At 47.0% G+C, this 24355-nt stretch overlaps 1 protein-coding gene across 5 annotated transcripts; it reads right to left on the reverse strand.

Annotated features, from left to right (window-relative positions):
• Positions 1-1401: 1401 nt before the first annotated feature.
• On the reverse strand, positions 1402-23678 carry HP1BP3 (heterochromatin protein 1 binding protein 3). Of its 5 annotated transcripts, none has more exons than XM_058818839.1 (13): positions 23621-23678; positions 14182-14379; positions 13672-13774; positions 12311-12461; positions 11813-11972; positions 10712-10855; positions 9809-9889; positions 7955-8109; positions 7204-7294; positions 6392-6551; positions 4298-4409; positions 3252-3389; positions 1402-2532 (listed from the first exon to the last, which is right to left on the reverse strand). In XM_058818839.1, exons 2-13 carry the CDS (start codon positions 14275-14277, stop codon positions 2247-2249), a joined length of 1677 nt encoding a protein of 558 aa, XP_058674822.1. In that variant the 5' UTR covers positions 14278-14379; positions 23621-23678; the 3' UTR covers positions 1402-2246. The 5 variants fall into 5 exon arrangements, with proteins under 5 accessions (XP_058674822.1, XP_058674820.1, XP_058674821.1 ...); XM_058818837.1 differs by lacking the exon at positions 23621-23678 and adding an exon at positions 23101-23168; XM_058818838.1 differs by lacking the exon at positions 23621-23678 and adding an exon at positions 22097-22223.
• Positions 23679-24355: the final 677 nt, after the last annotated feature.

Raw genomic sequence — 24355 nt, forward strand, 5'->3', positions numbered from 1 at the left:
AGATGGGGTCTAACTCTCAGCACTGCATCCACAAACCCCCATCTTGTGCCGCAGCAATCCTGAGGATGTGAGGAAAATGGTCTGACCAGCACCATTCAGCCCTTGGGTCACTGCCAGCACCAGCTGCTCCAAGACACCGCGAGCGGCGATGGCAGAGCCACCCCAGCATCGACAGCGGCGAAACCATGGAAGAAAAGGGATAAAAAGGGACAGATGGGGCTGAAGAAACAACAGAATGGAGCCCAGTCTGGCCAGGAAGCAGAGACAGGGGAAGAGGGAGAGGCAGAGCCAGCACAAACCCCCCAGAAGGCATTTGCTCTGCTGGCAGTGAAGACTTTCCCATTCAATCCCAGTCACTGCTCCTGGACCAGTCCCTTGGATTAAATACAACCAGTCCTGTGACTTCTTTTTGGTTTGGTGCGCAGAAATCACTTAATTCAAACTACAGCCAGAGTCTGGCCATGACCAAGGTTTTGGCACAACTCTTAATTCAAGGTGCTCCTGCTCAGATGTGAGAAATCTATGTCATCCAGAGCAGTGTTTTAACAAATATCCATGGGATTGTTGGTGTGGGGATGCCATGGGGAGGTTGAAAAATGTCCAGCACCTGGGTGAAGACTCCCTGTCTCCAAAAATATGCCAGCACTGAGAAGTTTCTCCAGTTCATTTCACCACAATGCCAACAAACCCCACGGCTTCGGTACAAGCAGCCCCAGGAACAAGCCATTAACTAATGTTTCTAATTGCTTTACATCCCTGTGGATCATTCTTTGATCAGAGCTTTCACTCTGTTTCCCCATCAGCTGTGATTTCTAACCTGCTGTTTGTACCCTTCTTACAGGGTTGGGAACAATTTAAGCCATTTCTATACGAATATTTAACTCCCAGTTAAAGGTAGCACACTGAGACAGCAGCTGAAAAGAATAAATTCAACGAAGCTGTTTCCTCCCTTTCTGTGTGACTCCCCTCCTCACAGCTCCTTGCAGCAGCACGTTGGAGACTGTCGGGTCCCACTGGCATCACTGCCTGGCCATGGCAGAGTGGGGAGGTGATGAGCTCTGAAGGCAGGTGCTGCTCTGGGGAGCAGGGCCAGGAGAGAAGGTTTCAGCTGGGATTTTTGTCCTCACTGATCACTGTCAAGGGGAGAAGAGGACCACCAAGAGGTTCCAACAGAGCTTTTTTCTCACTCACCTTTGTCTCCAGAGAAACCAGGGAAGAAAAAGGTCAGGAGTTGGTCCAGCTACAGAGCTTGGCAGTGGCTCAGGCTAAATCCCGCTGGCTTTGAACAAAGATCTGCCTCTGCAGCAATCCATGGTGACTGTGTTCCCTCCTCTATACCTTTCCAGGAGGAGCAGCTGGGGTGAGGAGACTGGACACAGAAGGCAGGCCTGGAATCTAGTTTCATTTTATTTTAGTAAACCGCATGTTCTTCACTTATCAACATCTCTACATTAGCAATTGTATAGCTCTCCAACTTCTCTTTAAAAAAGGGTAAACAAGAGGTGACAAACTTAGGCTTTTCATCTCTTAAAAACATTTGAAAGTTGGATTCAAGAAGACTTTGATATATTTTGGTTTTAAGGTAACAGATGTGGTGTGGAAACACTAATTCAAATCACCCACCTAACCCAGAGCTGCCCCTTTTGGAGCCCCTCTGGCACCAGACCCTCAGGAGACACCAAGGATCCAACTGAGCAGCCAGCCCTGGGCCTGTGGCTGAGGAGAGCAGCACCTCGGGGCTCAGTGCAAGTGCTGTCTGTACACAGCTCCCTCATGGGAGCACCAAGGACCTCGGCATGCAGGGATCTAGGGAGGACTCCTCTGCCACGGCACCTTCTCAGTAAAGAATCACATTCCCCTGATCATCCTGTTCCTGCTGTCTAAAGGTATAAAGATCTTCTCTGAAGAATTGTTTTAAAAGCCAACCCTCCCCCCCCAAAACCCACGTGGAATAATATAAATGTACAGATTAGAGACGTCCTAGAAAAGTCCTAAAATTATTGCAGAAAGTAAAGATGACTCGTTCCAGGGGAGGGGCAGGCACGAGGCACAGCATTGAGATCTAACGAATGCTTGGGTTGGTTTGATTTAGTTTTCAGCTTTTCCCCATCATTCCCATTCAAGAAAAAAAAATTTAAAAAAAATTAAAGAAGAGTTTAAGCATCAGAACTAAAATACAAATGCACGTTGACTTATAAAACAAGATTGTGGATTTGACCATGGGATTCCCTGACATTGGAAATATTTTACTTTTTTGCCCGGAGAGATTTCCTCATGGTGGATTTGCCCTTGGCAGAGGGTTTCACTTCCTTCCTCCCACTGGCTGCTGGTTTCTTGGAAGAGCTGCCACTGGAGGCTTTCTTGATGGCTGGGGCTGCTGGTTTGGCTTTCTTAGCAGGGGTTTTCACCTTGGGAGGGGGCTTTGCTTTGCCCCGGCGGGCGGTGGGGGTTTTCCTTGGCTTGGGTTTGGATTCTCTTCGCTTCATCGGAGGGGCCCTGCTCCGGGATTTGGGGGGTGGTCTCTTCTGCATCCTGTCAGGAAGAGACAGCACAGGAGCTCAGTGGAGGCACAAATGGTACCCAGAGCAGAGCTGCTGTCAGCAATTTGCATAAATGAAGCACATCTTGGCATCCCTGTCCTTTGCCAGCACATTCCATGAGCTAAATCCCAAAGAGCAAGAGCTCCTCTGGTAGCTCTACACTGAGCACTTCCCATCCCCACAGAGCTGCCAGCTTCCAACCCCTTTGTTAGGCAAATAAACACATAAATAATGACAGTGAATCAGTCAGCTGTCAGAACAATTAAGAGCCTTAAGCACTATCTCTCCTCTCTAAATGGGATTTTATTACTTAACAAACATTCATATTAAGTCCAAATTTTGAGTGAGGCAGGTCCCATATCTGGCTACAGAGCTGCAAATAATTACTGTAGGGAAGAATTCTTTTAAGGCAACATAAATACAAGAAGTTCCATGTGAAACATCACACTTTCTAAAGCAGAACACTAAAGGCAACACAAAGAATAAACACAGGCTCTCTCTCATCTGGAGGAGAAAAGAGGAAGGCTTCAAATTATGGAATGGGGGAGGTCAGTATCTCTGGAATAAGGAATAAATAGAAACTTCTGCCAATACCTGTGAGCAACAGCCCTGTGGAGAGGTGACCACAGCAAGAGACACCTGAGCACTCTGCAGCTGTGACAGACACTTATTTCATCCAAAGGAGCCCACTCATCTCTCATGCTGCCATACCTCTTCTTTGGTGGTGGCTCTTCCTCCTCAGACTCTTCCTCTTCAGAGTCTTCTTCCTCCTCAGATTCCTCCTCTTCTTCCTCATCAGATTCCTCAGAATCCTCATCCTGCTGCTTCTCTGGATAGAGCACATCTGGGCTACAAGAGTGGTCTGGTCAGAGCCTGATTTGCTTCTAAGGTACAACTTCAGGGTGGGCAAGCCCTGGGTGAGCCTGGCTCTCCTCTAAGGTTACAGCTTTAGCCCAGTCCAGAAACACCCCCAGGAAATCTGTGATTGCTGCTGTCCCAAACCAAGGTTATTTAGTCTCTGCAATGGCAGAAACATGACAGTCTGGGAATGTACCAGCCCTAAGCTGTCTCTTCTCCATTTCCCCATTTTCCTCTCCCTCATTGCTCCTTCCCTGCAAACCCAGGGAAGGATCCCCTTTGGCAGGATCAGACTCCAGCAGCAAAGCATGGCTGAAGCTGTGGGGGCTCACATGTGCAATAAAAGGAGCTGGGGAGCAGCACTTCAATGACTGTGCTGCCATTTGGCTCTTCCTGGGACACCAAGGCCTCACCCCAGGGCTCCACCTGGCCCAGCACAGAATCAGCTCACAGCAGGAGAAGAAAGGCAGGTTTAGACTCAGAGTAGCTAATCTAGGTCATCCTCCCTCCTCTCCTCCCTCAAGGAAGGAACAGCTGGGTCCTGCTCCTTAGGAGCATCCTGGCATGGAGAACCCACCCCACTCCCTGCTCAGGTGAATTGGTTTTAGCACAGAACACTTAAATAGCCCAGCCTGAAACAAAAGCAGCACAACAGAACTACCTGGGAACATGGAGCCCAGTATTTCTACTGCCCCTAAAAGCTTCCCTTGCTAATGGAGCCAGCTTTCTGGTCACCCAAGTGATGCCATTATCCAGAGCATGGGTGACAATGTGGCAGTTCACCAGTGAGTAAACCCTCCATAACCCCCCTGTAAATAGGAGGTTGGCTCATGAACTCCAGCTCTGATACCTGAGCTCTGCAAAACTCCTGAACATCATTTTACAGACAAGCTCTTTACCTGGGATAATAAGGGAAGCAAAGCTGAAAGGTTCCACTGAAGCCCTTCCCAGAAATTTGCTCCATCCAGCCATTCTTCTCACATTTCTGCAGGGTTCTCTTCAGTAGATGCACTGTGAAAAGAAATCACAGAAAGGTTGTGTTACTATCTTTAGCCTCTTGTCTGATCTTACTGCTCTCTACTGTGCCCTCTGAAATCAGAGCTGGAGTCAGGATGGGAAATCCTCTCAGTCAGTTTGAGCAAGATACAAGATATTGTTCCTGAGCACCTGGTGAGAGTGGCTTTAAACTCTCCAAAGGAAGGAGTTGAGAACATGGCACATTTCTGATGTCGTGATCATGGGATGCTCCTTCACAAGTCATTCAAGAGCACTGTGTAACTACCTCTGTCCAAATTTAACCCTCAGAATGCCCTCTAAAGTGTGCTTTAAAACGCCTTTTACCCTGGTTTTGATCTCCTCATGTTCTAAATGTTGCATGTGCTGTATCTTTACCCATACTCTGGTTTGCTTTCTGTTTTGCTCTTTAAAGGGTAAAATATTTGGTCTAGAAATACAACAAATGAACTCCTTATTCCAGTATTTTATTCCAGACTTTTATTCCAGCCATTCCATTGTGTACTGTGTAAGAACTGAAACTCAAACTGTGCAAATACAGGGGATCTTTGTCTCTGACAAAGGACTTGGGTTGTTTAGTCAGTTCAGAACCATTTTCAGCTTGAATTAGAGGGGCCATTTACATATTGAGCTTCCAGGAAAAAACAAGGTTCACTCTCTAGCATGTTCCAAAGTTTTTATAACCACAAGGCTGGTTTCACTCTGGGTGTCAAAGGTCAATAACAGCACACAGGGATTTGACTCCAGTCAAGTTCCAGCTCTGCAGTGAGCCATAAACTGGGAGGAGAGCAGAGCTCTGCAGTGTGCACCCGCCTGCTTTTCACATCTCACCAGATCTTCCTCCAGTTCTCTCAGAACAAAGCAGAGATCATCAAAATTCCTTTTATGTAACGGAAGGAGAAAGAAAACAACAGATTGCAAGCTGAGATTTCCTTATTGGCCTTGCAGGAGTGACAAGCACTGCAGGCTGGCTCAACACAGGCCCCAAGGACCAGGGACATTTCCAATGGTCCTGAAAATAAACCATGCAAGGGCTTAGGGAGCCTGGAACCTCTTTTTCCTGCTCTGAGATTAAGAAATCTCACTCAGCATCAATTGCTAATTGGCAGAAGGCCTGAGGGCAGCTTCTTCAGCCCTGGAACCTGTGCTGTGTGTCAGTAACTCTGCACCAAACAGCTGTGCTGATGCTGTGCTCCAGCTCTGGGTAAAGACTTGATCAGAAACCTCCTCTCTGCTGCTGAGGAACAGCACCAGCTCTGTGACACCACAAGAACAAACTGATCTATGTCCAGGTTTGAGCAGAGACCACTGGGACCTCAGCCTGTCCCTACAGACCTCCAACACCAACCAACTGCATGGGGGCTCAGCCCAAATAACCCAAATAAGCCACCAAAACATCTGCTTGAAAGCCTCTGCTCAGGTAAAAGTCAAAGCAGACTTTTGCTGTGTGTCACTCCTGGGAACAAAGACATGCCAAATCTCCCTTTCAAATAAAATACAATTGGCTTTTCTCCTTGTTTGCTTGACCTTTTAAAAATCAGATGCAAAGTAGGGCTTCAAACAAATCAGTAAGAGGGGTGCTCGTGAATTTTTTAAAAAAGTTAAACTACACAAGTCGTCTCAATAAAAGCAATTAGGAACTGCATTGATACCAAGCTGCTGTCCCTTTCAAAGCACAGAGATATGAAATCAACTTCGTGATTTAAGAACAATAAAGTACTTAAATACTATTCCCCCTTCCTGACTGTAGACAAGAGAATCATGCATTCTGTCTCAGGAACTGGCTTGAAAGCAACTGATGGGAGCTAAGACCCCAGAACATCTCTGCAGCACAAAGGGCTGAGCAGCTGCAGCTCTTAGAGCAGTTTAAAGCTCTGCAAGCTCAACAGAGCAGATTAAAGGTGCTGCACAGGCACATCTGCAGCTGCAGGACTCTCTCAGCATGCAGAATAGAAGTGATACAGGGATCAGGACTTTACCCTGCAAGTTGGAGTTGGTCCCTGGGTAATTTTCCAGGATATACTTCTTCAGCGCTGTGGTGGAGCAGGTCTTCGGTTCGTTCATGGCCGCAATAGCAGACAGGATGGCATCTTCCATCAGAGTCCCACCCAGCAGGGGCTTCTCCCCTGATTTCTTCAGCTATTTTCCAAGGAGGAAGAGAAAAGCATCAAGACAAAATTCTCCCAAACCAGGTCAGGACAAGCTCCTCTGCACCAGGTGGGTCGGCGCTCCTGCATTAGCACAGATACGTTTAATATTAAAACACTGCACAGGGAACGCTGCTCTCCCAGCTGGGGGTGGGAGGACAGGCCTAGCCAGTCAGCTGGCCTGGGGGGCTTTACCAGCAACACCTCACCCCAGCCCCCAAACACACTGCAAGGATGTGGCAGTCTAAGGGCTTATTGCTCAGGGGAGGAAAGAAAGAAAGAAAGAAAAATAAATCACTTCTTCCTCCATCCCACGGACCAAATGTACCCAAGAGACTTCCGTGGCACACACATGAGTAAAAGATGTTGCAGGCATCTGGGGTACCTGCTGCACTTCCAGTGAGGGATGGAAAGGAAAGCTTACCCCACCAGCTCCCTACTGTGCTGGTGAGTCAGAGCTGAGCAGTGCATGCAGCACACTCAGCAAGGGAAGAGGGAGACCGAGAGGAGAACAAGAGTCCTACTGGACAAGGGCTGAGCATGCCAGACTGCTGGAGAAAGGGCAGCCCAGGGAAACCAGGGGACAGGGCGTAGTGACTGACATCCGAGGCTTGTGCTCAACAAGGATGGACCCAGTCTCTGACCTGGAATGTTCCAGATGCTCCCTTCCCTGTGATCTGCTCTAACTGGCCCTTCTCTACAGCTCTCTGCAGGGCATTCTTCAGCAGCTGGGGTCTGAAACACAGGAGGAGAAAGCTTTACTGACACACACTGACAGCTCCAAAAACAAACAGAGAAACAGTGCTTGCAGCATGTGAGCAGAGCAGCATTTAGAGTGTCTGCCTACATGCAGACACTTTAAATGGAGACCTGTCAGTGAGGCTCATTGCCCGGGCAGAAGGTGGCACCACGCTGGGAGCTGAGTGGTGGCATGGGCTCGGTGTCCTGGCAAGGACCCACTCACCTTGAGCAGCACATTTGGATGTGATGGGCACTCAGCTCACAGGCAAACAAGGGCTGACAAAACCCTGATAGAGGTGACATGCAGGGTTTTCCTAGTTTTGCTTGTCAAGCCTCAACTCATACAGATCAGCTCAGAGATTGCTGCATATGCTGCTAAAGCATCCAGATCAAGGGGGATGAGACCCCAGGAGAGCCCCTCACATCCAGGCAGCAAAGGGATGTGGGTGTGGTTAAGGTGGACAGAGCAGCGCTGCTGGTGGTGTCAGGGACACAAAAGGCACAGCTTTTCCTCAAGCTTTCCCACAGACCCTGTAACTCAGAGCAGCAGCAGCTGACTTAAATTCCAGATTGAATCATTGTGAACTGAGATAGAACCAGAGAAAGGCCCAGTTTCCCCAGTCCTCTGCTTGCTAAAGCAACTCCAGCACTTACCTTATATCTACTTTGAGTTTGGGATAATACTGAGACACGTATTTCTTGATCAGGCTGTAAGAAGCTTCCTTGGGCTCACACAGGCGGGTGAAGGCCAGTGGCAGGACATCCTCCAGCTTCACCTGCTGCTCTGTGCTCAGGGCTGAAGTGCTTTTCTGGAACACACAGACTTGCATGCATCAGCAGGGCCCAAAACTCTGGGTGTCCGAATTGCTGGGTGTCTGAACCAGCAATACACATAAGTGTCCCTGACACTGCTGCTGAGCTGGAAACCCAGGAGCTGTAAGGCAGCTCTTTAACAATTTAAAACAGTTTGCAGCTTAAGAGATATACAGAAAATCTGAATTTTCATAGGAGTTTTAGAAAAGCTTTACAAATAAAAATTGCTGAGTACCTAACAACCGGATTTTTAATTATTTCCTTCCTCTTGCTATAGATGTTTTCCTCTGCCACACTTCAGTGAGACAGAAGAAAAATCACAGAATTATTCAGTCTGGAAAAGCCTTCCAAGATCATCAAGTCCAAACATTAACCCAGCACTGACATATTTACCACTAGACCATGTCCCCAAGTGCCACTCTACAGGTTTTTTGAAGACTTCCAGGGATGGTGACTCCCTGGATCCCCTGTGCCAATGCTTTACAACCCTTTCTGGAAAATGATAATACATGCTGACACAAAACTTAAAACTCAAAGACAGAACCTGTTTACACAAATCAAGTCTTCCTCTTCCCCAAAATGAACAGCTAAACCAGCTAAACAGGAGTCCTTTTTTTTTTTTTTTTTGAAATAACACAATAAAATCTTGATTGAAGCCAGTGTTCCATTCTGAGTTTTCCTCCACCCCTTTTGTTACTATGAGAGGGGATGATGAGGGAAAAATAGACTGTTCTTTATCCAGAAAATGTGCTGAAGTTCAGTGATTTGATGCTGAACAGCAGCTCTGCAAACAGTGCAATGGGAGAGGGAGCTGCTTCCCTGCCAGCCAAATTCATCCAAAACATTTGTTTTGCTGAGAAAGTAACTGGGAACAAAGACACCCATGTGCTGCAGAGAGGTGACGTGTCAGCAGCTATTGGCTGCCTTGCTCACACTTCTTGTGGAGCCAGTGAGTGAACTGCAATTCATTTCCTCCAGGGCCCTACACCAAGTTCAGTTTTAGGGCTTTTGGTCTCCCCAGGAGGCAGGAGATGACCACCAAGGTGTTCCATGTCTAATGTCACCTGTCTAATCCCAAGGGATTGGCAATTCCAGCTAAACATTTTGTAACTGCAGTGTTAGGAATGTGTTTCACACACTCAGCACAGCATGGAGTGGAGATCAGAAGTGCTGGAACCACAACTAACTGTGCAGCTAAATAAACCATCCCTTTCCCCAACAACACTGAGCATCAGCAACTTTCTTCCAGAAGCCTGAGGATATTTTCTTCTTCCTCCCTCTGTCCTCACAGCTGATGGGAAAACATTTCCCTCAGTCCTAAAGACTGGAGTCTTCCTTTATCCACACAACAGATAAACACACACAGCAGGAGCACAAAATTTTCTTCCAATACCTGAGGGGCATCTCTCTCTGCCTGGTAAAGACAGAAGAGTTCTGTGGTTATTCAGTTTTCTGTCTCTGAACCAAAGCCTAGGGGGTTCATGTAAACATTTTAAAACTGGGATTTTGATCATTCAACTTGGGTTTAATTCCTCACAGTAACTTTCTGATCCCAGTGGGATGGGTGTTTTAATTGCTGTAGTTGGGGAGAAAAAGCACAGGGAGGAGGAGAACTTTGGGTTGAGAACGTGGGGTAAGGTACATGTGTTTCAGAGCAGTACATTTCAGAGTGTTGTTTAAAATGATCCATCTTACCTTTCTGTCTCTGGATTTTGGAACAGTTTTTCCTGCATTAGACACCACCACAAAGCTCCCAGAAGCTCCCTTTCCTTTCACCTGGTTCAAGAGAAAGTCAATTTCAGTCCTTAACAGAGTAACTCAGAATATTAACAACCTGAGAGGAACTCTCATGATGCAGATTGTGGATGCACTGGCACCCTGCAGTGGGTTTTTACAGCAGAGGCCTGACTTGAACCCACTGAAACTTCAGTAAGATCAGAAACTGCAGCCAGACATTGGGACATTGCTGTACTGGCCAGGATATCCTGACAGATAACACAGTTATCAGTAAAATTTCAGTGTTAAACCCCACACTGCTGCAGAAGTGACACTGCTGGGTTCATGTGCTGCTGCAATGCTGTGTGACACAACACCCAGAAACAGCAGGAATTGCACAAAACCCAACGGTGCCAGGCATGCAACTGACACAGCAGGGCTGAAATCCTGCCAGTGTCCAACAGAGCAGTGACAGAGCTTCAGGAACCTCCATGAGGAGAACATGCTCATTCCACACACCTTCTAATGGAGTTAAGGAATTCCTATGCAGTTCCCAGAATCATGGAATGGTTTTGGCTGAAGGGGATGTTAAAGATCACTCAGTTCTACCCCTGCCATGGGCAGGGACACCTTCCACTATCCCAGGGTGCTCCAAGCCCATCCAACCTGGCCTTGGGCACTGCCAGAGATCCAGGGGCAGCCACAGCTGCTGTGGGCACCCTGTGGGAAGGATCACTGGGAAGGATCATTTTCCAACACCTCATCTAACTCTGTTCTCTGGCACTCTGAAGCCATTCCCCCTTGTCCTGGCACTCCAGGCCCTTGGAAACAGTCCCTCTTCAGCAATGCCATCTCCTGTGCTGCTCCACAAGCAGCTCTTACCTGCCTGATGATTCCCCTCTCCAGCTCTCTTTTCAGGGCTTGCTTGAGGAGGTATCCCCTCCTCTCCAGCTCCAGGGAAGGGTATTTGTGGATGATGTATTTCCGGATTGCCACCACCGAGGCACCGCTCTTCTGAAAGCAGGCCTGGAACAGACACAGAACATGAGGAACCTCCCACACCTGAATTATCCTGGTGGGGTGGAGGAACAGAGATTGCACTGATGCACATGGGCCACCACAGGATGCCAGGGCTGGCCTTTTCCCCACTGTGAATCAAGTATAAAACATGACTAACAAAACACTTAACTTTTCTGAGTAGCTGAAGAGCAACACAAACAACACAAAAGCAGGACAGCAAGGATATCTGTATCTACTACTCCCCTGCTCTGAAGCCCTCACAAAGATTGGCTTAAAATACAAAATAGTCACCTTTTGGCAATGCTGCACAACTGATTTACTAACACTTTATTAATACCAGACTGAGTAATTATTAAGTTGGAACAACCTGCCAATTATTTTTTTAAGATGGAGGATTGACATCAGTAAACAAGGAAAACCTAAGATATTTTGAAGATAGATGGAAAGGCCATCTTGCAATTAAGGCTGGTGAAGTTCAGGCCTCCTCTGAAGGGAGTGACCAAGCCTTGAGGGGAGGAGCAGCAGCACAGCTACACAGCAGAGATCTCTTACAGTCAGGAGAGATTGAGCAAACCAAGACCAAGTAAACCAAGACTTTGGAATGCAGGGTTACAGTATCTCCATCTGTACTGAGTTAGAGTAACTTAATGCTAAAAGAAAGCACATGTATCAAATAGATGGATGAATCCAGGTAAATGAAGTTAAATGTGGCTAGGAGGCACAGCAAACAAAATTATGACAGCAATCAACCAGGTTATGCCATCCTAGCTGTTCCTCATAATGTAATTAGGGAGGAAAACAAATTCTAAACAAAGAAATCATCATCCTCACGGCCTCACATGTCAGGCTTCCAGGACAAGCACACCCATCTTACACACAGCACTGTCACCTGCACCTCAGCAAGCTGAAATTGTGTGGTTTAGAACACAAATGGAATAAAAACCCCATTTGTGTCCTGCCCACCTTGATGGCCTCGGTTAGGATGGCATCCATCTTGGGCCTGGAGGTGGCTGCCATCTGAGTCTGCTTCTGTGCCCGAGCCAGCTGGCTGGCAGAGAGCGTGGCCCACGCAGGGATGGTCTTCTTCACCTTCTTCTCCTTCTCCTTGGCCTGATCCTTCTCCCTGAGGGAAAATGCACAGCAATAGTAAGACAAGAGGCACTAAAACAAGCCAATAAGCAGGACAAGAGCAACAACAACAAAAAAGTCCAGAAAATCTGATATTATTTAATATAACTTATGGACTACTTTGATGTTTCTATTAGTAAAAAAGAGACCTTGTATTGGTATTCAGCTTCACATGTTTGAGAACAGCAGCTCCACGTAATCAGGAGCTTCTTCCTTAGAAGCACCTTAAGACACTCATTTTCCTCTTCTCTCCCACTATCTTTTCTCTCTATAGAGCCTGACTTCCTCCAGAATCTACCCAAATCCCCAAATTCAGCACCAAGTAAGCCTTACTCCTTTTTGGTTTCTTCTGAGGGCTTTGTTTCCTCCTTCCCTTCATTCTCAGGTTCCTTTGGCTGTTCTGCTTCACTGGATGCAGCAGGCACGGTTTCAGGCTCTTGCTCCTCTCCAGCAGAGGCAGATTCTTCAGAGGTGACTTCTGCATCTAGAAAATGTGAAAAAGCATCAATTTACCATCCAAAACCAGCTTTTATTCTTTAGGGAGGTAGAGGGAACAAAATCTACACTTAAGAACACACTCCAATACTTTATTTTCACTAACTTAAAAGTGTTATTTAAAAGCAATTTAAAAAGTGAAGAGAAAAGAGCTTCAACAAAGGTGCAATCAGCCCTCAAATGCCAGAATAACTACAAACAAAATCATGCAACATTTCCACAATTAACCACTTTCAGCAGTGTTCTATTAACTCCACAAGTTGCTGTTTCAGACAAGCCTGGGATTCTAAGAAGTAGCTTTGCTTATGACCCAGTTGTTTCCAAACACAAAGCACCTGAGGGATAATTACAATTCTATCACATTTTCCCAGACTTGGCAAAGCTTTGGGTGGCACGTGCATTGGCAGGAGCACTTGTATATCAGAAGGATCAAAGCCAGTCAGAAATCAACTTAACAAGGAAATAAAAAATCCATGAAAGTACATTTAGCTGAGAACAGGCCTTAGACTGGGCTGCCTACTACATAAAATGCATATAAACTTAAATTCCACACTCTTTGGATAAATGACTGCCCACCAACACGGCTCTGAGCAGCTTAAGCATTTCTGACACATTCCTGTGCAGTTTTCCCACAAAGGCCTTTAAAAAACACAGTGAATTAAGAGTCAGTTTTGTAGGTAGTTTATTTTTTTGTGACACCAAAGAGGACAAAATCAGTGTAACCAACTGACTGTAGTGGTGAAATGACACATTCTGGGACACTGAGGCCAAGCTGCTAAGAGCAGTCATGTTAATATCAGGCTAGATTGCATGACATGTTGTGGTAAAAAATTTTTGCTCAGAAAAATTGAGAAAAAAAAAAGAATACTCTGTTTTTCCATTCATTAACTGCACCTTTTGATCTCAAACCATCTTTCTGATGCTACTGAAATTTAATAATTTCTTTACCCTAAAGGATGTGCAAACTTAAAAGGGACAATATTTAGCCATATTTTCATGTCTGGAGTGACACAGGGTACAAAAGACAAAACAAGTAGGTTCAGACTGAAAACAATGTCTGCAAAACACAAATCCTGGAAAAACCTGTGACAGGGAGCCAAACATTATTAATATTTTCATCTTGGCTGTAGTGTTTCCTGGAGTTTTAGAGCCAGCCTGTGTTTAGGTATCCAGGAACCCTTCTAGAAGCATGGCTGTACCTGCTTTGACCTCCTCCCCTTCAGCAGGTTTGCTCTTGGGAGGAGTTTCTCGGGAGGAAGCGTTCACCGAGCGGCGGATCGGCATCGTGTCGTCTTCCACTTTCTACAAAAAGCACACAAAAATCAGCACAGGTGCTGGAAAGAATTGGAAAGTTTTGAAATGGGATTCAAGTCAATCAAAGCAGCAGAGGTAGAAATATTCTGGTTTGGATTGTTTAGGATGTTAAAAGATAGTAGCCCTCAAATCAGCTTCTTCAAAGCATACTAGGAGAGGATAGTTCCCCATTTTATGGTTATAAAAGAAATCATTTCAATTCCAAATTAAACGAGATGAGCATTTGAGGATTTTGACAGGCACATCATCTCAGGGAAAGCAGGGAAGGGGAAGCAGAGCTTGTTAGACTCCCAGTTTCCTAGAAGCAGGGCAGAAAGAGCACTGAGTAACCTTGAGCAGGACTGGAAGCCAAGGACTGATCCAAGGGCACGCTTGGAGAAAGGGCCAGCCCCTACCTCACTTAACTTGTCCGTGTGGATCAGCTGAGCTCCCGTTAAGAGTGGAAGCGCCTTATGATGCACGGGTTCAGCTTCAGACAGATCAGTCGACATTTAAAATAATTTCTAGACCCAAGTGCAGGTAACTGTGGAGCCCCAGGTTTTAACCCCAAGGACTTTTTCCTAATGGTTTTCACAGTGCAGTGAGGAGTCAACCTAAAGTACAGAAAAGATGTGGTGTGAAAATTAACAAAACAAAAACATCTACGTCCACGTATCTATCAAATTAAAGATTCAAAAGAAAAGGATAAATGACTTACAGCTCATGACTAACACAACTGACAAGCAACACTTGCATTCAACAAAAGTGCTAAAACATGGATGCAAACTGGTGAGCTATGGGTGGAGCAGAAATGGGGAAGGTGCAAGCCAGACCTGCTCCATTAGAAGATGGCTGAAAGATAAAAAACCTCTTTAAATTAAGGGCAAGCATTGATGAGATGCAGCCATTGCACTGTGCCCTGGGTGAGGGATCTGGTCACTCAGTGATTTGGGTAAAAGCAGGAGCTGGCACTTGGAGCTAAAGCATTACACCATTACAGGCAGAAGATCCAAGCATTGGGAACACAAGCCATGCCCCCTCAAACTAAACCCCATGCAATTTAAAGAAATTAAGGAATCTTTTGACAAAAAAAAAAAAAAAAAAAAAAAAAAAAAAAAAAAAAAAAGACATTCAGAAGAGCAGTCTCCATGCCTTCTACCAGAAAACATAAACTTGCCAAAGCTCTGCTCCAAACACATGCACTGTTGTGGATAACAAATGGGTTAAGCTTGGTTTAACCCTCATCAAGTGTCAGCCCCTACCACTATTCTGCTTTTACAGCCTTCCTTACCTGCTGCCCATCTGCCTGCACTGGCCTCTCCTATGGAGAGGGGCTCCACTAAATCCATCACAAATCCAGGATTCATTGGCTCATTCACTTCCTCTCAGCATCCCCTTTAAAAACCTCAGAGGCAAAGCCTCAGCCCCAGCAAACCACACTGGACCTGTCCCAGTTGGATGCAAAGATCAGCTCAGCCTGCCCTCCTCCCCTCCTGACAGACAGACAGACAGACAAACAGACAAATGCCCTGGTTTCACCTCCTGGGGGGTCTCCTTTTGCTATGGCACTCACCATAAACTTTCCCTTTCAATAGGTTTTTCTCCAGCCTGGGTGTTTTCCTCTTGAGCAGCCCCAGCATCAGCCCCAGCCCTATTTCCAAGCTGATTTTCAGCACTTCTCTCCCCATTGCACAGCTCTGCACCACACCAACGTTTTCTTGCCCAAAAATACAGTTCTGTCATTACTCAGCAGTGGGGAGCCTTAATCAGGCATTTCTGACAGGAACTGAACAGCCACTCTGAAAACCCACAGGGATCTGGTCCTGCCTCAGCACCAGGGAAAGCAAAGCCCAAAGGCACTGGGTGTTTTCTTCTGAGACAAAACAGAAAGATCAAAACACAGCACATGCCAACAAAACAAAAAATGGGATGCATGAAGCTTTCTTGTGAAATGTCAGGATGTGAAAATACACTAATTGGCAACTAGAATACACAGAATACAGCACAGCACTTAAAAAAAAATTGGCCTGTTTTAAGGAATCTTTCTTCCTCAAGTGGGGAGAGTGAAAGGAAAAAGAAATGAAAATTTTCACCAGGCTTCAGCTCAATATCCAGTGTTTCTTCTAGCAAGCAGAGACCAAAGCCCTTTAAGGAAATGCCAGAATTTTGAAGTGAATCTTAAAATAACCAACTACAGATTCCCCCTCAGGGAAATCAGTTGGGGGCTACAAAAGATGCATTCCCTGGGATCAAAAACCACACACAAGTCACACTGTGGCTGACACAGTCCTGGGATTTCTTTATTTTTAAGCTGTGTGATTGCATGACACATGCACGACAACAGCACTCCCAGCTTTGAGTTAAAACTCCCCAAGTTCTGAAAATCCTTTTGTGTAAAGCACTGGAGACTTTTTGCTCTCAAGAGTACAACTTAGCACAATCCCTCAGTTCTGTGCCACAATACATGCAGACAAATGGGGATCCAGCAGAAATTCAGGTTTGTTGGTTGTCTCTGCATTCCCAGGGAATCAGAGGGGAAGGAGGACAATCCCCTCCTGATGCAAGCACTGATGTCCAGGGCAAGCTCAGAAACTGGTGAGAGCATCCTTGCAGGGACTGTGCCTGCTCAGCACATTTCTGACCACAGGGGCATCAAAAGGGATTTTCTGTACTGAGTGTGAAGTATCAACCACAAACATACAGAAAAAAAAAAGAAAAAAAAAAAAGAAACTTTGCAATGACAATATAGAAAACCTCATTCCCCTCTCCAAACAAACCAGATCTCCACAGGGGCATCAAAAGTGGTTTTCTGCACTGAGTGTGAAGTATCAAACACAAACAGGCCTGAATTCAGTTAACAAAAAAGATACAGCAAAAAAGGGAAAAGTTTTGCAATGACAATATAGAAAACCTCATTCCCCTCTCCAAATAAACCAGATCTCCACAGGGGTATCAAAAGGGGTTTTCTGCACTGAGTGTGAAGTATCAACCACAAAGAGGCCTGAATTCAGGTCATCAAAAAGATACAGCAAAAAGAGAGAAAGTTCTGCAATGACAATATAGAAAACCTCATTCCCCTCTCCAAATAAACCGGATCTCCACAGGGGTATCAAAAGGGGTTTTCTGTACTGAGTGTGAAGTATCAACCACAAACATACAGAAAAAAAAAAAAGAAAAAAAAAAAAGAAACTTTGCAATGACAATATAGAAAATCTCATTCCCCTCTCCAAACAAACCAGATCTCCACAGGGGCATCAAAAGTGGTTTTCTGCACTGAGTGTGAAGTATCAAACACAAACAGGCCTGGATTCAGTTAACAAAAAAGATACAGCAAAAAAGGGAAAAGTTTTGCAGTGACAATATAGAAAACCTCATTCCCCTCTCCAAATAAACCAGATCTCCACAAGGGTATCAAAAGGGGTTTTCTGTACTGAGTGTGAAGTATCAACCACAAACATACAGAAAAAAAAAAAAGAAAAAAGAAACTTTGCAATGACAATATAGAAAACCTCATTCCCCTCTCCAAACAAACCAGATCTCCACAGGGGTATCAAAAGGGGTTTTCTGCAGTGAGTGTGAAGTATCAACCACAAAGAGGCCTGAATTCAGGTCATCAAAAAGATACAGCAAAAAAAGAGAAAGTTCTGCAATGACAATATAGCAAACCTCATTCCCCTCTCCAAATAAAGGTGAAATCAAGTCACCCAAACCTGGACACATCATCTCAAAAGACAGATTTAAATGGGAACCACAGCTACAATCACAACCATCACTCAATTAAAAAAATGAAAGGAACAAATGTGTTTTGCATTTACACAAACACCAAACAAACATTGTGCCTTGAAAGGGGGTAGAGGGCACCAGCTGAGGATGCAGTTTTCAAAGTGGTTGTTGGGTGATTTTAATGAATGTTTAAATCTGATCAACTGTCAGAAAAATAGAATCACATCAGCAGTGAAAACACCTCCAGGATATTAATCTTCCTCAAGGTGCAGAAAGTCACTCCTCACAGAGTTACAGCTCTTTTTCTACAGGAAAACTGCAGGTTCACAAGCTCCCAGACTATCATGAACTGGTTATTCCAAAGCAAAGAGCTGATAAGCAACAACCCCCCAAACTCCTGGATTTCCACATGAGCAGGAATGTGCCCACTCTCCCAGCTCAGGGAGTAGCTGCTAATGGAAAATCCAAAAGTACAGAGAGTTTTTCAGGAATTACTCTGAACCACCCATAGCAATTTCAATTTCCTTCTAAGCTACCACACCATTATGAATAAATAAAGAGAGGTTTCAGGTGAGACACATATTTGATAATATTTACAAAGTGTGGAGTCTCTCTACTAATGTAAGAGATACAAGAATTAAAAAAAAATAAATTGTCTGAGTTCTTGAATTTCTGTAAGATTTTTAAACTTATCTCAGCCTTCAATCTCCTTTGAGAGAAAATACTTCAAGATAAATTAGGTTTTGAATGTGGCAATCCAAGTGTCAGGCTGGCAGAAACTCCAACTGACAGGGTGAGCAGGCTGAAAGCAAATATGCAATGGAAAAAGGAGGAAGTGTGTCCAATCCTGGGCCACTGGGGTGTCCCCTTACTGTCACACGACACCTACAGGTGATTGATGTCCTTAGATGTGACTGGGTACAAAGCACACGACACTGGCCTAGAAATGAGGTCAAAAAAGGCTAAAAAAAGGTTTCAGTTAGAAGGCAGGGTGTCAAGGGCTACAAATCCAACAGCCTGACAAGTGATGCAAGCAAGAACAGCTGTTTGTTATCCAAAAGCCTTAGAAAGCAAAGTAAAACTGGGTTTAAAATCCAGGCTAGAGATTACTGACAATTATTTACTACTCTGTAATACACAAGAGTATTTTAATGACTTAGAAACTGCAGAAAAAAAGCACAGGAAACGTTAATACTTCTGCAAATCCAAACATGCCAAAATGCATCACCTTCTAAATTGCAAGCTGCACAGTCCTTTTAAGCCTTTGTGCCCCTGAAATCCTCCAAGCTGTTCCCTAAACACCCAGCCCAGGTGGCAGCAGATACAGTCAAACCCTCAGTGTGCCCATGGTCACAGAATATGCCCAGTGTCACACCCTCAGTGTGCCCATGGTCACAGAATATCCCCAGTGTCACACCCTCAGTGTGCCCATGGTCACAGAATATCCCCAGTGTCACACCATCAGTGTGCCCATGGTCACAGAATATCCCCAGTGTCACACCCTCAGTGCGCCCAGTTGTCACAGAATATCCCCAGTGTCACACCCTCAGTGTGCCCATGGTCACAGAATATCACCCAGTGTCACACCCTCAGTGTGCCCATGGTCACAGAATATCACCCAGTGTCACACCCTCAGTGTGCCCATGGTCACAGAATATCCCCAGTGTCACAGCCTCAGTGTGCCCATGGTCACAGAATATCCCCAGTGTCACACCCTCAGTGTGCCCATGGTCACAGAATATCCCCAGTGTCACACCATCAGTGTGCCCATGGTCACAGAATATCCCCAGTGTCACACCATCAGTGTGCCCATGGTCACAGAATATCCCCAGTGTCACACCATCAGTGTGCCCATGGTCACAGAATATCCCCAGTGTCACAGCCTCAGTGTGCCCATGGTCACAGAATATCCCCAGTGTCACAGCCTCAGTGTGCCCATGGTCACAGAACATCCCCAACCACCTCTCAGATACAAATGTGTCTGTCAGGAGCTCCCAGCTGCCTGAGCACTGAGGGGTTCCAGCCCTCTGTCTTTGGCTTTCCCAGCTCCTGGAGCTGTACTGAGTCATTTACACCAGCCTAAAATCCTGCAGATTGATAAAATGTGTTATTAAATAAAAAATACAAAGTTAGTTCCAACTTCTGATCCTTATTTGTCAACCCACTTGGAAACTCCCTCCCAGCTGCCATTCCCATCACTCCTGCTGCACCCAGCAAGTTTTGTCCTGGTCCTTAGGGCCACCATTCCCCAGGAGGTGTCCCAGCCCCCCTGGAATGTCCCCTGATCCAGCTCCAAGCTCTGCATTTGTGGAGGCTCCCAGGGCTGTACCTGAGCCCTCATGGAGCAGCTTGTTTCAATTAACCAGGAGCAGGGTCCAGCACTGACCCCAGAGCTCCCCTTGGCAGGCAGCAATTCCTCGGTGGGATTGAGGAATTGGGTTACAGGGCCCATTCCCACCCCTCCTTCCCTGCAAAACCCCAACTCCAGGGTTCAGGGAGCACAGCAAAAATCCCTCACCCTTCTGGCATCCAACCACAGGAATTCACTCACAGACCCACAGGAGGGGGTTTAAGCCCAAAGATGTATTTCCATTTGAAATACATGTTCAGCATTGCCTCTGGCTCCAAATGCCACGAATGCAACCCAACTTACACCTTGCCTGTCCTGAGTTTTACAGAGACAGCAAAAATTAAATCTTGCACTTCTGTGCACACAGATGCTCCTTTCACTGAAGAAAAAAACCCTAAAAAACCCCAAAACAAAAAAAAAAAAAAATAATAAAACGTGGTACATTAATAGAGTAAGACTGATGCTCCCACCCAGGGCTGAGCTCAGCACTTGTCTCTGTAGGGTCCAATCCCAAAATTGGACAATTTTGGGATTAATTAATCCCAATTAATCCCCACCTGTGCTTATTAAATCAGAAGTAACCACCATGGCTCACCTCCCCTGTTCTCCACACAAAGAAAGAACACCAGCTCAACACAAAACCACTCCAGGTTTGTGATTCTCTCCCCAGCAATCTCTGACCTGCACTGAAACAGTAAGAACAGATTGTTTCCTTTGCCTGGATTATTTTCCATTCCTACACCCAGGGGTTTTTCCTCATGTCCCCAAACAGCCACAGTCAGCAAGCAGCTTAAATTACACCAGCATCACACCTAAAACTGACAGAAACTTCAGCCAAGGGATTCATATGAAGCAGAATTTCTGCCTGCTTGGCTGTGTGAACATAATCCATCCCCACACTGATGCTCAGGATCAGGATGGTGACAAGCTCTGAGGAACAGTTACAAGTTTTGAACAGTTTTTGGCTGGAATGATCCAAATTCTCCCCACTCTGTCTGTGCCACATGGCCACTGAGGGATAAACTCACCCCCATTAGCTTGCACAAGTTTAAAACAAGCTCAGGTCACAAAGTTAAAACAACTCCAACATGAAAATCCCCTGCTGAAAGTTTTCATAGCCTTGGATAAAATATCTTAATTCAGGATCCACTTCATGAATTTTGACAAATTGCTGACACCTGAATGAAAATTTAGGCTGCAAGTGTTACATGCCAGGGTTTGAACCCTTTATAGGCCATCTCCTCCTTGTCTAGACAGATTAAATTTAAAACAACAGCATAAACCCTCCTCCCAACTACTACTTATTCAGCTATCACTTATTATTCTACAGACAAAACTATACATGATAAAAGCCATTATTTCATTGCAGTCTGTAAGAAATCTACCCACACTTCCCATTATAGTCCATCAATGTAACATTTCTATTCCCTCTCACAGAAGTTTAAATCCTCTGAGGACCCCAGGTCACTTGTAACAAAACATTGCCAAGAGATTTAAATGTCACTTGCTGCTGAAAGGGGAAAAAAAATACAGGAAAATATATTCTGAAGACAAAAAACCAAACAATTCAAGGAGCTTCTGCTGGACCAAGGTGCATGATGAATTGAGAAGATCATTAATTAGCAAGCTCACATAGGTAAACAAGAGAAAAGTCCAAAAGCCACATTTTTTCAAGGTATTTCTGGTCATGATGGGGTGGGGTTTTTTGGTGTGTGTGTTTTTTTTGTTTTGTTTTGTTTTTTTTGTTTTTTTTTTTGCTTTGTTTTGTTTTGTTTTGTTTTTCTCTACTCATTCCTGATTTCCAAGGGTCTCCCACTCCATCCAACAATTTTTTGAAGTGTCACCTGAGGAAGTTCTGTGCTCTCCTGCCCAGTCCACCAAGCACCTCCCTCCTGGACTGAACTCGTCCCTCTGCTCTCAGGGACGCTGTTTACAAACACGAGCACTTGCGAACCTTTCCCGCCTCAATGGGAGCTCCCTGCCAAGGACTGCCGGCCAACTCTTTCTTGAAGATGCTAAAAATACTATTTATGGTCAAAGCAAACAAATGTCACGTGCTGGGAAATCAGAGTGCAACACTTAACAGTAAGTTAAGAATAGGGAAGCGACACACTTGCTAACCCAGAAATAATTCAGTAGGACTCTTAAGAAGCGAGGAACACCCGAGTATCTGAGAAATACAACAGCTAGAAACAAACTATCCAAGCGATCAGTCCCTGCTACACTGTATAAAGGAGCGAACACACCCACAAACTCACTTAATACAACTTTTCGTCGGCAGCACAGGCTGGGCAGCTCCGGATCAGTTCCCAGCCTGGAGCTGTCCTCAGGTGGAGCAGGTAAGGTGATGGGGCACCGTGACCTGGCAAGAGCCACCCCAGAATCTGTTCTAGGCTGTTTTACCCAAAACCACCCCACAGCCTAGAGTGCCAAGAAGGATCACGATACAGGAACGGAGCCTGCCTGAACAGCCCCGCTGCAGAGTGGAATTTAGCGGCTTTCTCTAAAGAGAACCTGTGCACCGCGGGGCGAGGGTGATTCACATTCCTTAGGCAGGCAGCGAGCACCTGGGCGCTGGGAGCCTCGCACGTAGGTCTGTATGCATCGCTATCAGCGCCGGGGGCGATTCGGGACCGGGACTCTGATTAGGGGTCTCTTTTAGGGAACAGAGCCAGACTCAGGTTCCCCTCGAGCTGTGGCACTTGTAGGGGTTGAGGAAGCGAGTGAGGGCAGGCAAAGCCCCGCACAACCGCACAGCCGAGCGGCCGAAGGCGGGAAGGCCGCGGCGGGAGCCAAGGCGCTCCCTAAGTTTATAAATAGCGATTATTTATTGTGTCGCGGCCCTGCCAGCCCCTTCCGCCGCTGACCTTCCCCGGGGCTCGCCCTGCGCCGGCGGGACGGCAGAGCTGTGCTTGAGCCCCGCGGCTCCTTTGTGAGGGCCCGCGCCCCGCCAGGCCCCGCCGGGCCCGCGGACACCCGAGGCCCGGGGCCGCCTCCTCGGGCCTGGGCCACACGGGCCGAGACCACCGCGACACCGAGCCGTGCCCGCGCAGCGTGTCGCGACTCCCCGTCACGACACCCCCGTTCCCCGGGCCTGTCAGGGCAGGGAGGGCGGGGGGGACGCGCTGAGGGCAGTTCCGGGGCCCTTTCAGCGGCGCCGCCAGGCCGCCCCCGCGCCTCGCGCGCAGCTCCCGCGGCTTCCCGGGCGCGGCCCCGTGTCCCGCCCGGCGCGGCGCCGGGGGCGGGCGGGGCCGGGACTCACCGGGCCCGGCGGACACAAAGCGGCGGCGCCTCCAATGGCGGCGGCGGCGGCGGGACCGGAGGGGGGGCAACCGAGGGGCGGGGCCGGGCGGGGGAGGCGGGACAGCGGCGCAAGGCGGGGGGGCGTGGCCGGGTGGCGCCGCCGGCCAATGGGAGGCCGCGGGCATTTTTCGAATTCCGCCCCCTTCCCCCCTCCCCTCCGGCCCACCGCCTCCACGTCGCGCGAGAGCGCGCGCGTGCGCGGTGCGAGACTGCGCGCGCTTCCCGCCACTGAGGGGCTGAGGGGATTCCCGCCGGGCGGGGTCGCTGAGGGGACAGAGGCGGCTCCGGGCCCCCCTCAGCCCCGCCGGGCCCTCAGCGCAGCCCCCCCAGGCTGCGACCACCCCGCCGTCTCCTCAGCCCTACCAGAACCGTGTGGAACGTGTTCCTGTGTCACCTGCTCCAGGTGACCCTGCCTAGGCAGGGGTTTGAAGTGGATCTTCTGCAGAGGCCCCTTCCAACCCCAGCTATCCTGTGTGTACCTGTGAATTCCCGTTCCGGAGCACTCCAGCCTGAATCTCACCTCCAGCCTCTTGCTGCGTGCTCTTCTCACCCTCTGCGGTATCCCCGGTGCCGCCTTCCCTTTGCCTCATCCCTCATTAACTGTGTAATTATTGCCTGCCGCAATTACACCAGTCCTAGCGCTGAGGTCTAGCTGCAAGCTGGGAATTTTCTGTCCCAACACGCTCACAAGTTCTCACATGTGGGAAGGATCCTTTTCCTGACGATGCTTTGCTGTTTCAGGCAGTTTTTACCTGTGCCTCTGCTGCTCAGGGTGAGGATTATCAATGCAAGCCAGGGCTGAGGTGTGACCCACACTTGTATCTTGAACTGCCACAGTAATCTCAGCTGTGCAGATACACTGAGAGGTAAAACCCAAGCTTCGCTTGTATACCTCTTGCTACACTTTTGCTCCAAGTTTACTTTATTTAGCTAGACCCATGGATGTTCTTTTTTCCCCCTCTTCCTTCAAAACCCACTGCTTTACCTAACCTTAAGGTAGAATTCCTCAATTCCCTACCTATTCTTATTTTCTGCCATAAGCATGCTTAGAATCACAGAATCATTAAAATCATAAAAAAACATTAAGATCATTGAGTCCAACCTTTCCCATGGCACTGCCAAGGCCACCACTAAACCACGTTCTCAGGTGCCACATCCACACATTTTGAACAGCTCCAGGGATGGTGACTCCTGGTACATGACAGGATTTTCAT

The sequence above is a fragment of the Ammospiza caudacuta genome, chromosome 22 (assembly GCF_027887145.1).
Source record: "Ammospiza caudacuta isolate bAmmCau1 chromosome 22, bAmmCau1.pri, whole genome shotgun sequence".
NCBI classification, from domain to species: domain Eukaryota; kingdom Metazoa; phylum Chordata; class Aves; order Passeriformes; family Passerellidae; genus Ammospiza; species Ammospiza caudacuta.

Coding starts and splice junctions, on each gene's coding strand:
- HP1BP3 (XM_058818839.1), bottom strand. CDS start 14,277: ATGTCGACTGATCTGTCTGAAGCTGAACCCGTGCATCATAAGGCGCTT. Junction 11,973..12,310: donor TCAGAAGAAACCAAAAAGGA/GTAAGGCTTACT, acceptor ATTTTCCCTCAG/GGAGAAGGATCAGGCCAAGG. Junction 2,533..3,251: donor GAGCCACCACCAAAGAAGAG/GTATGGCAGCAT, acceptor TCTTCCTGACAG/GATGCAGAAGAGACCACCCC.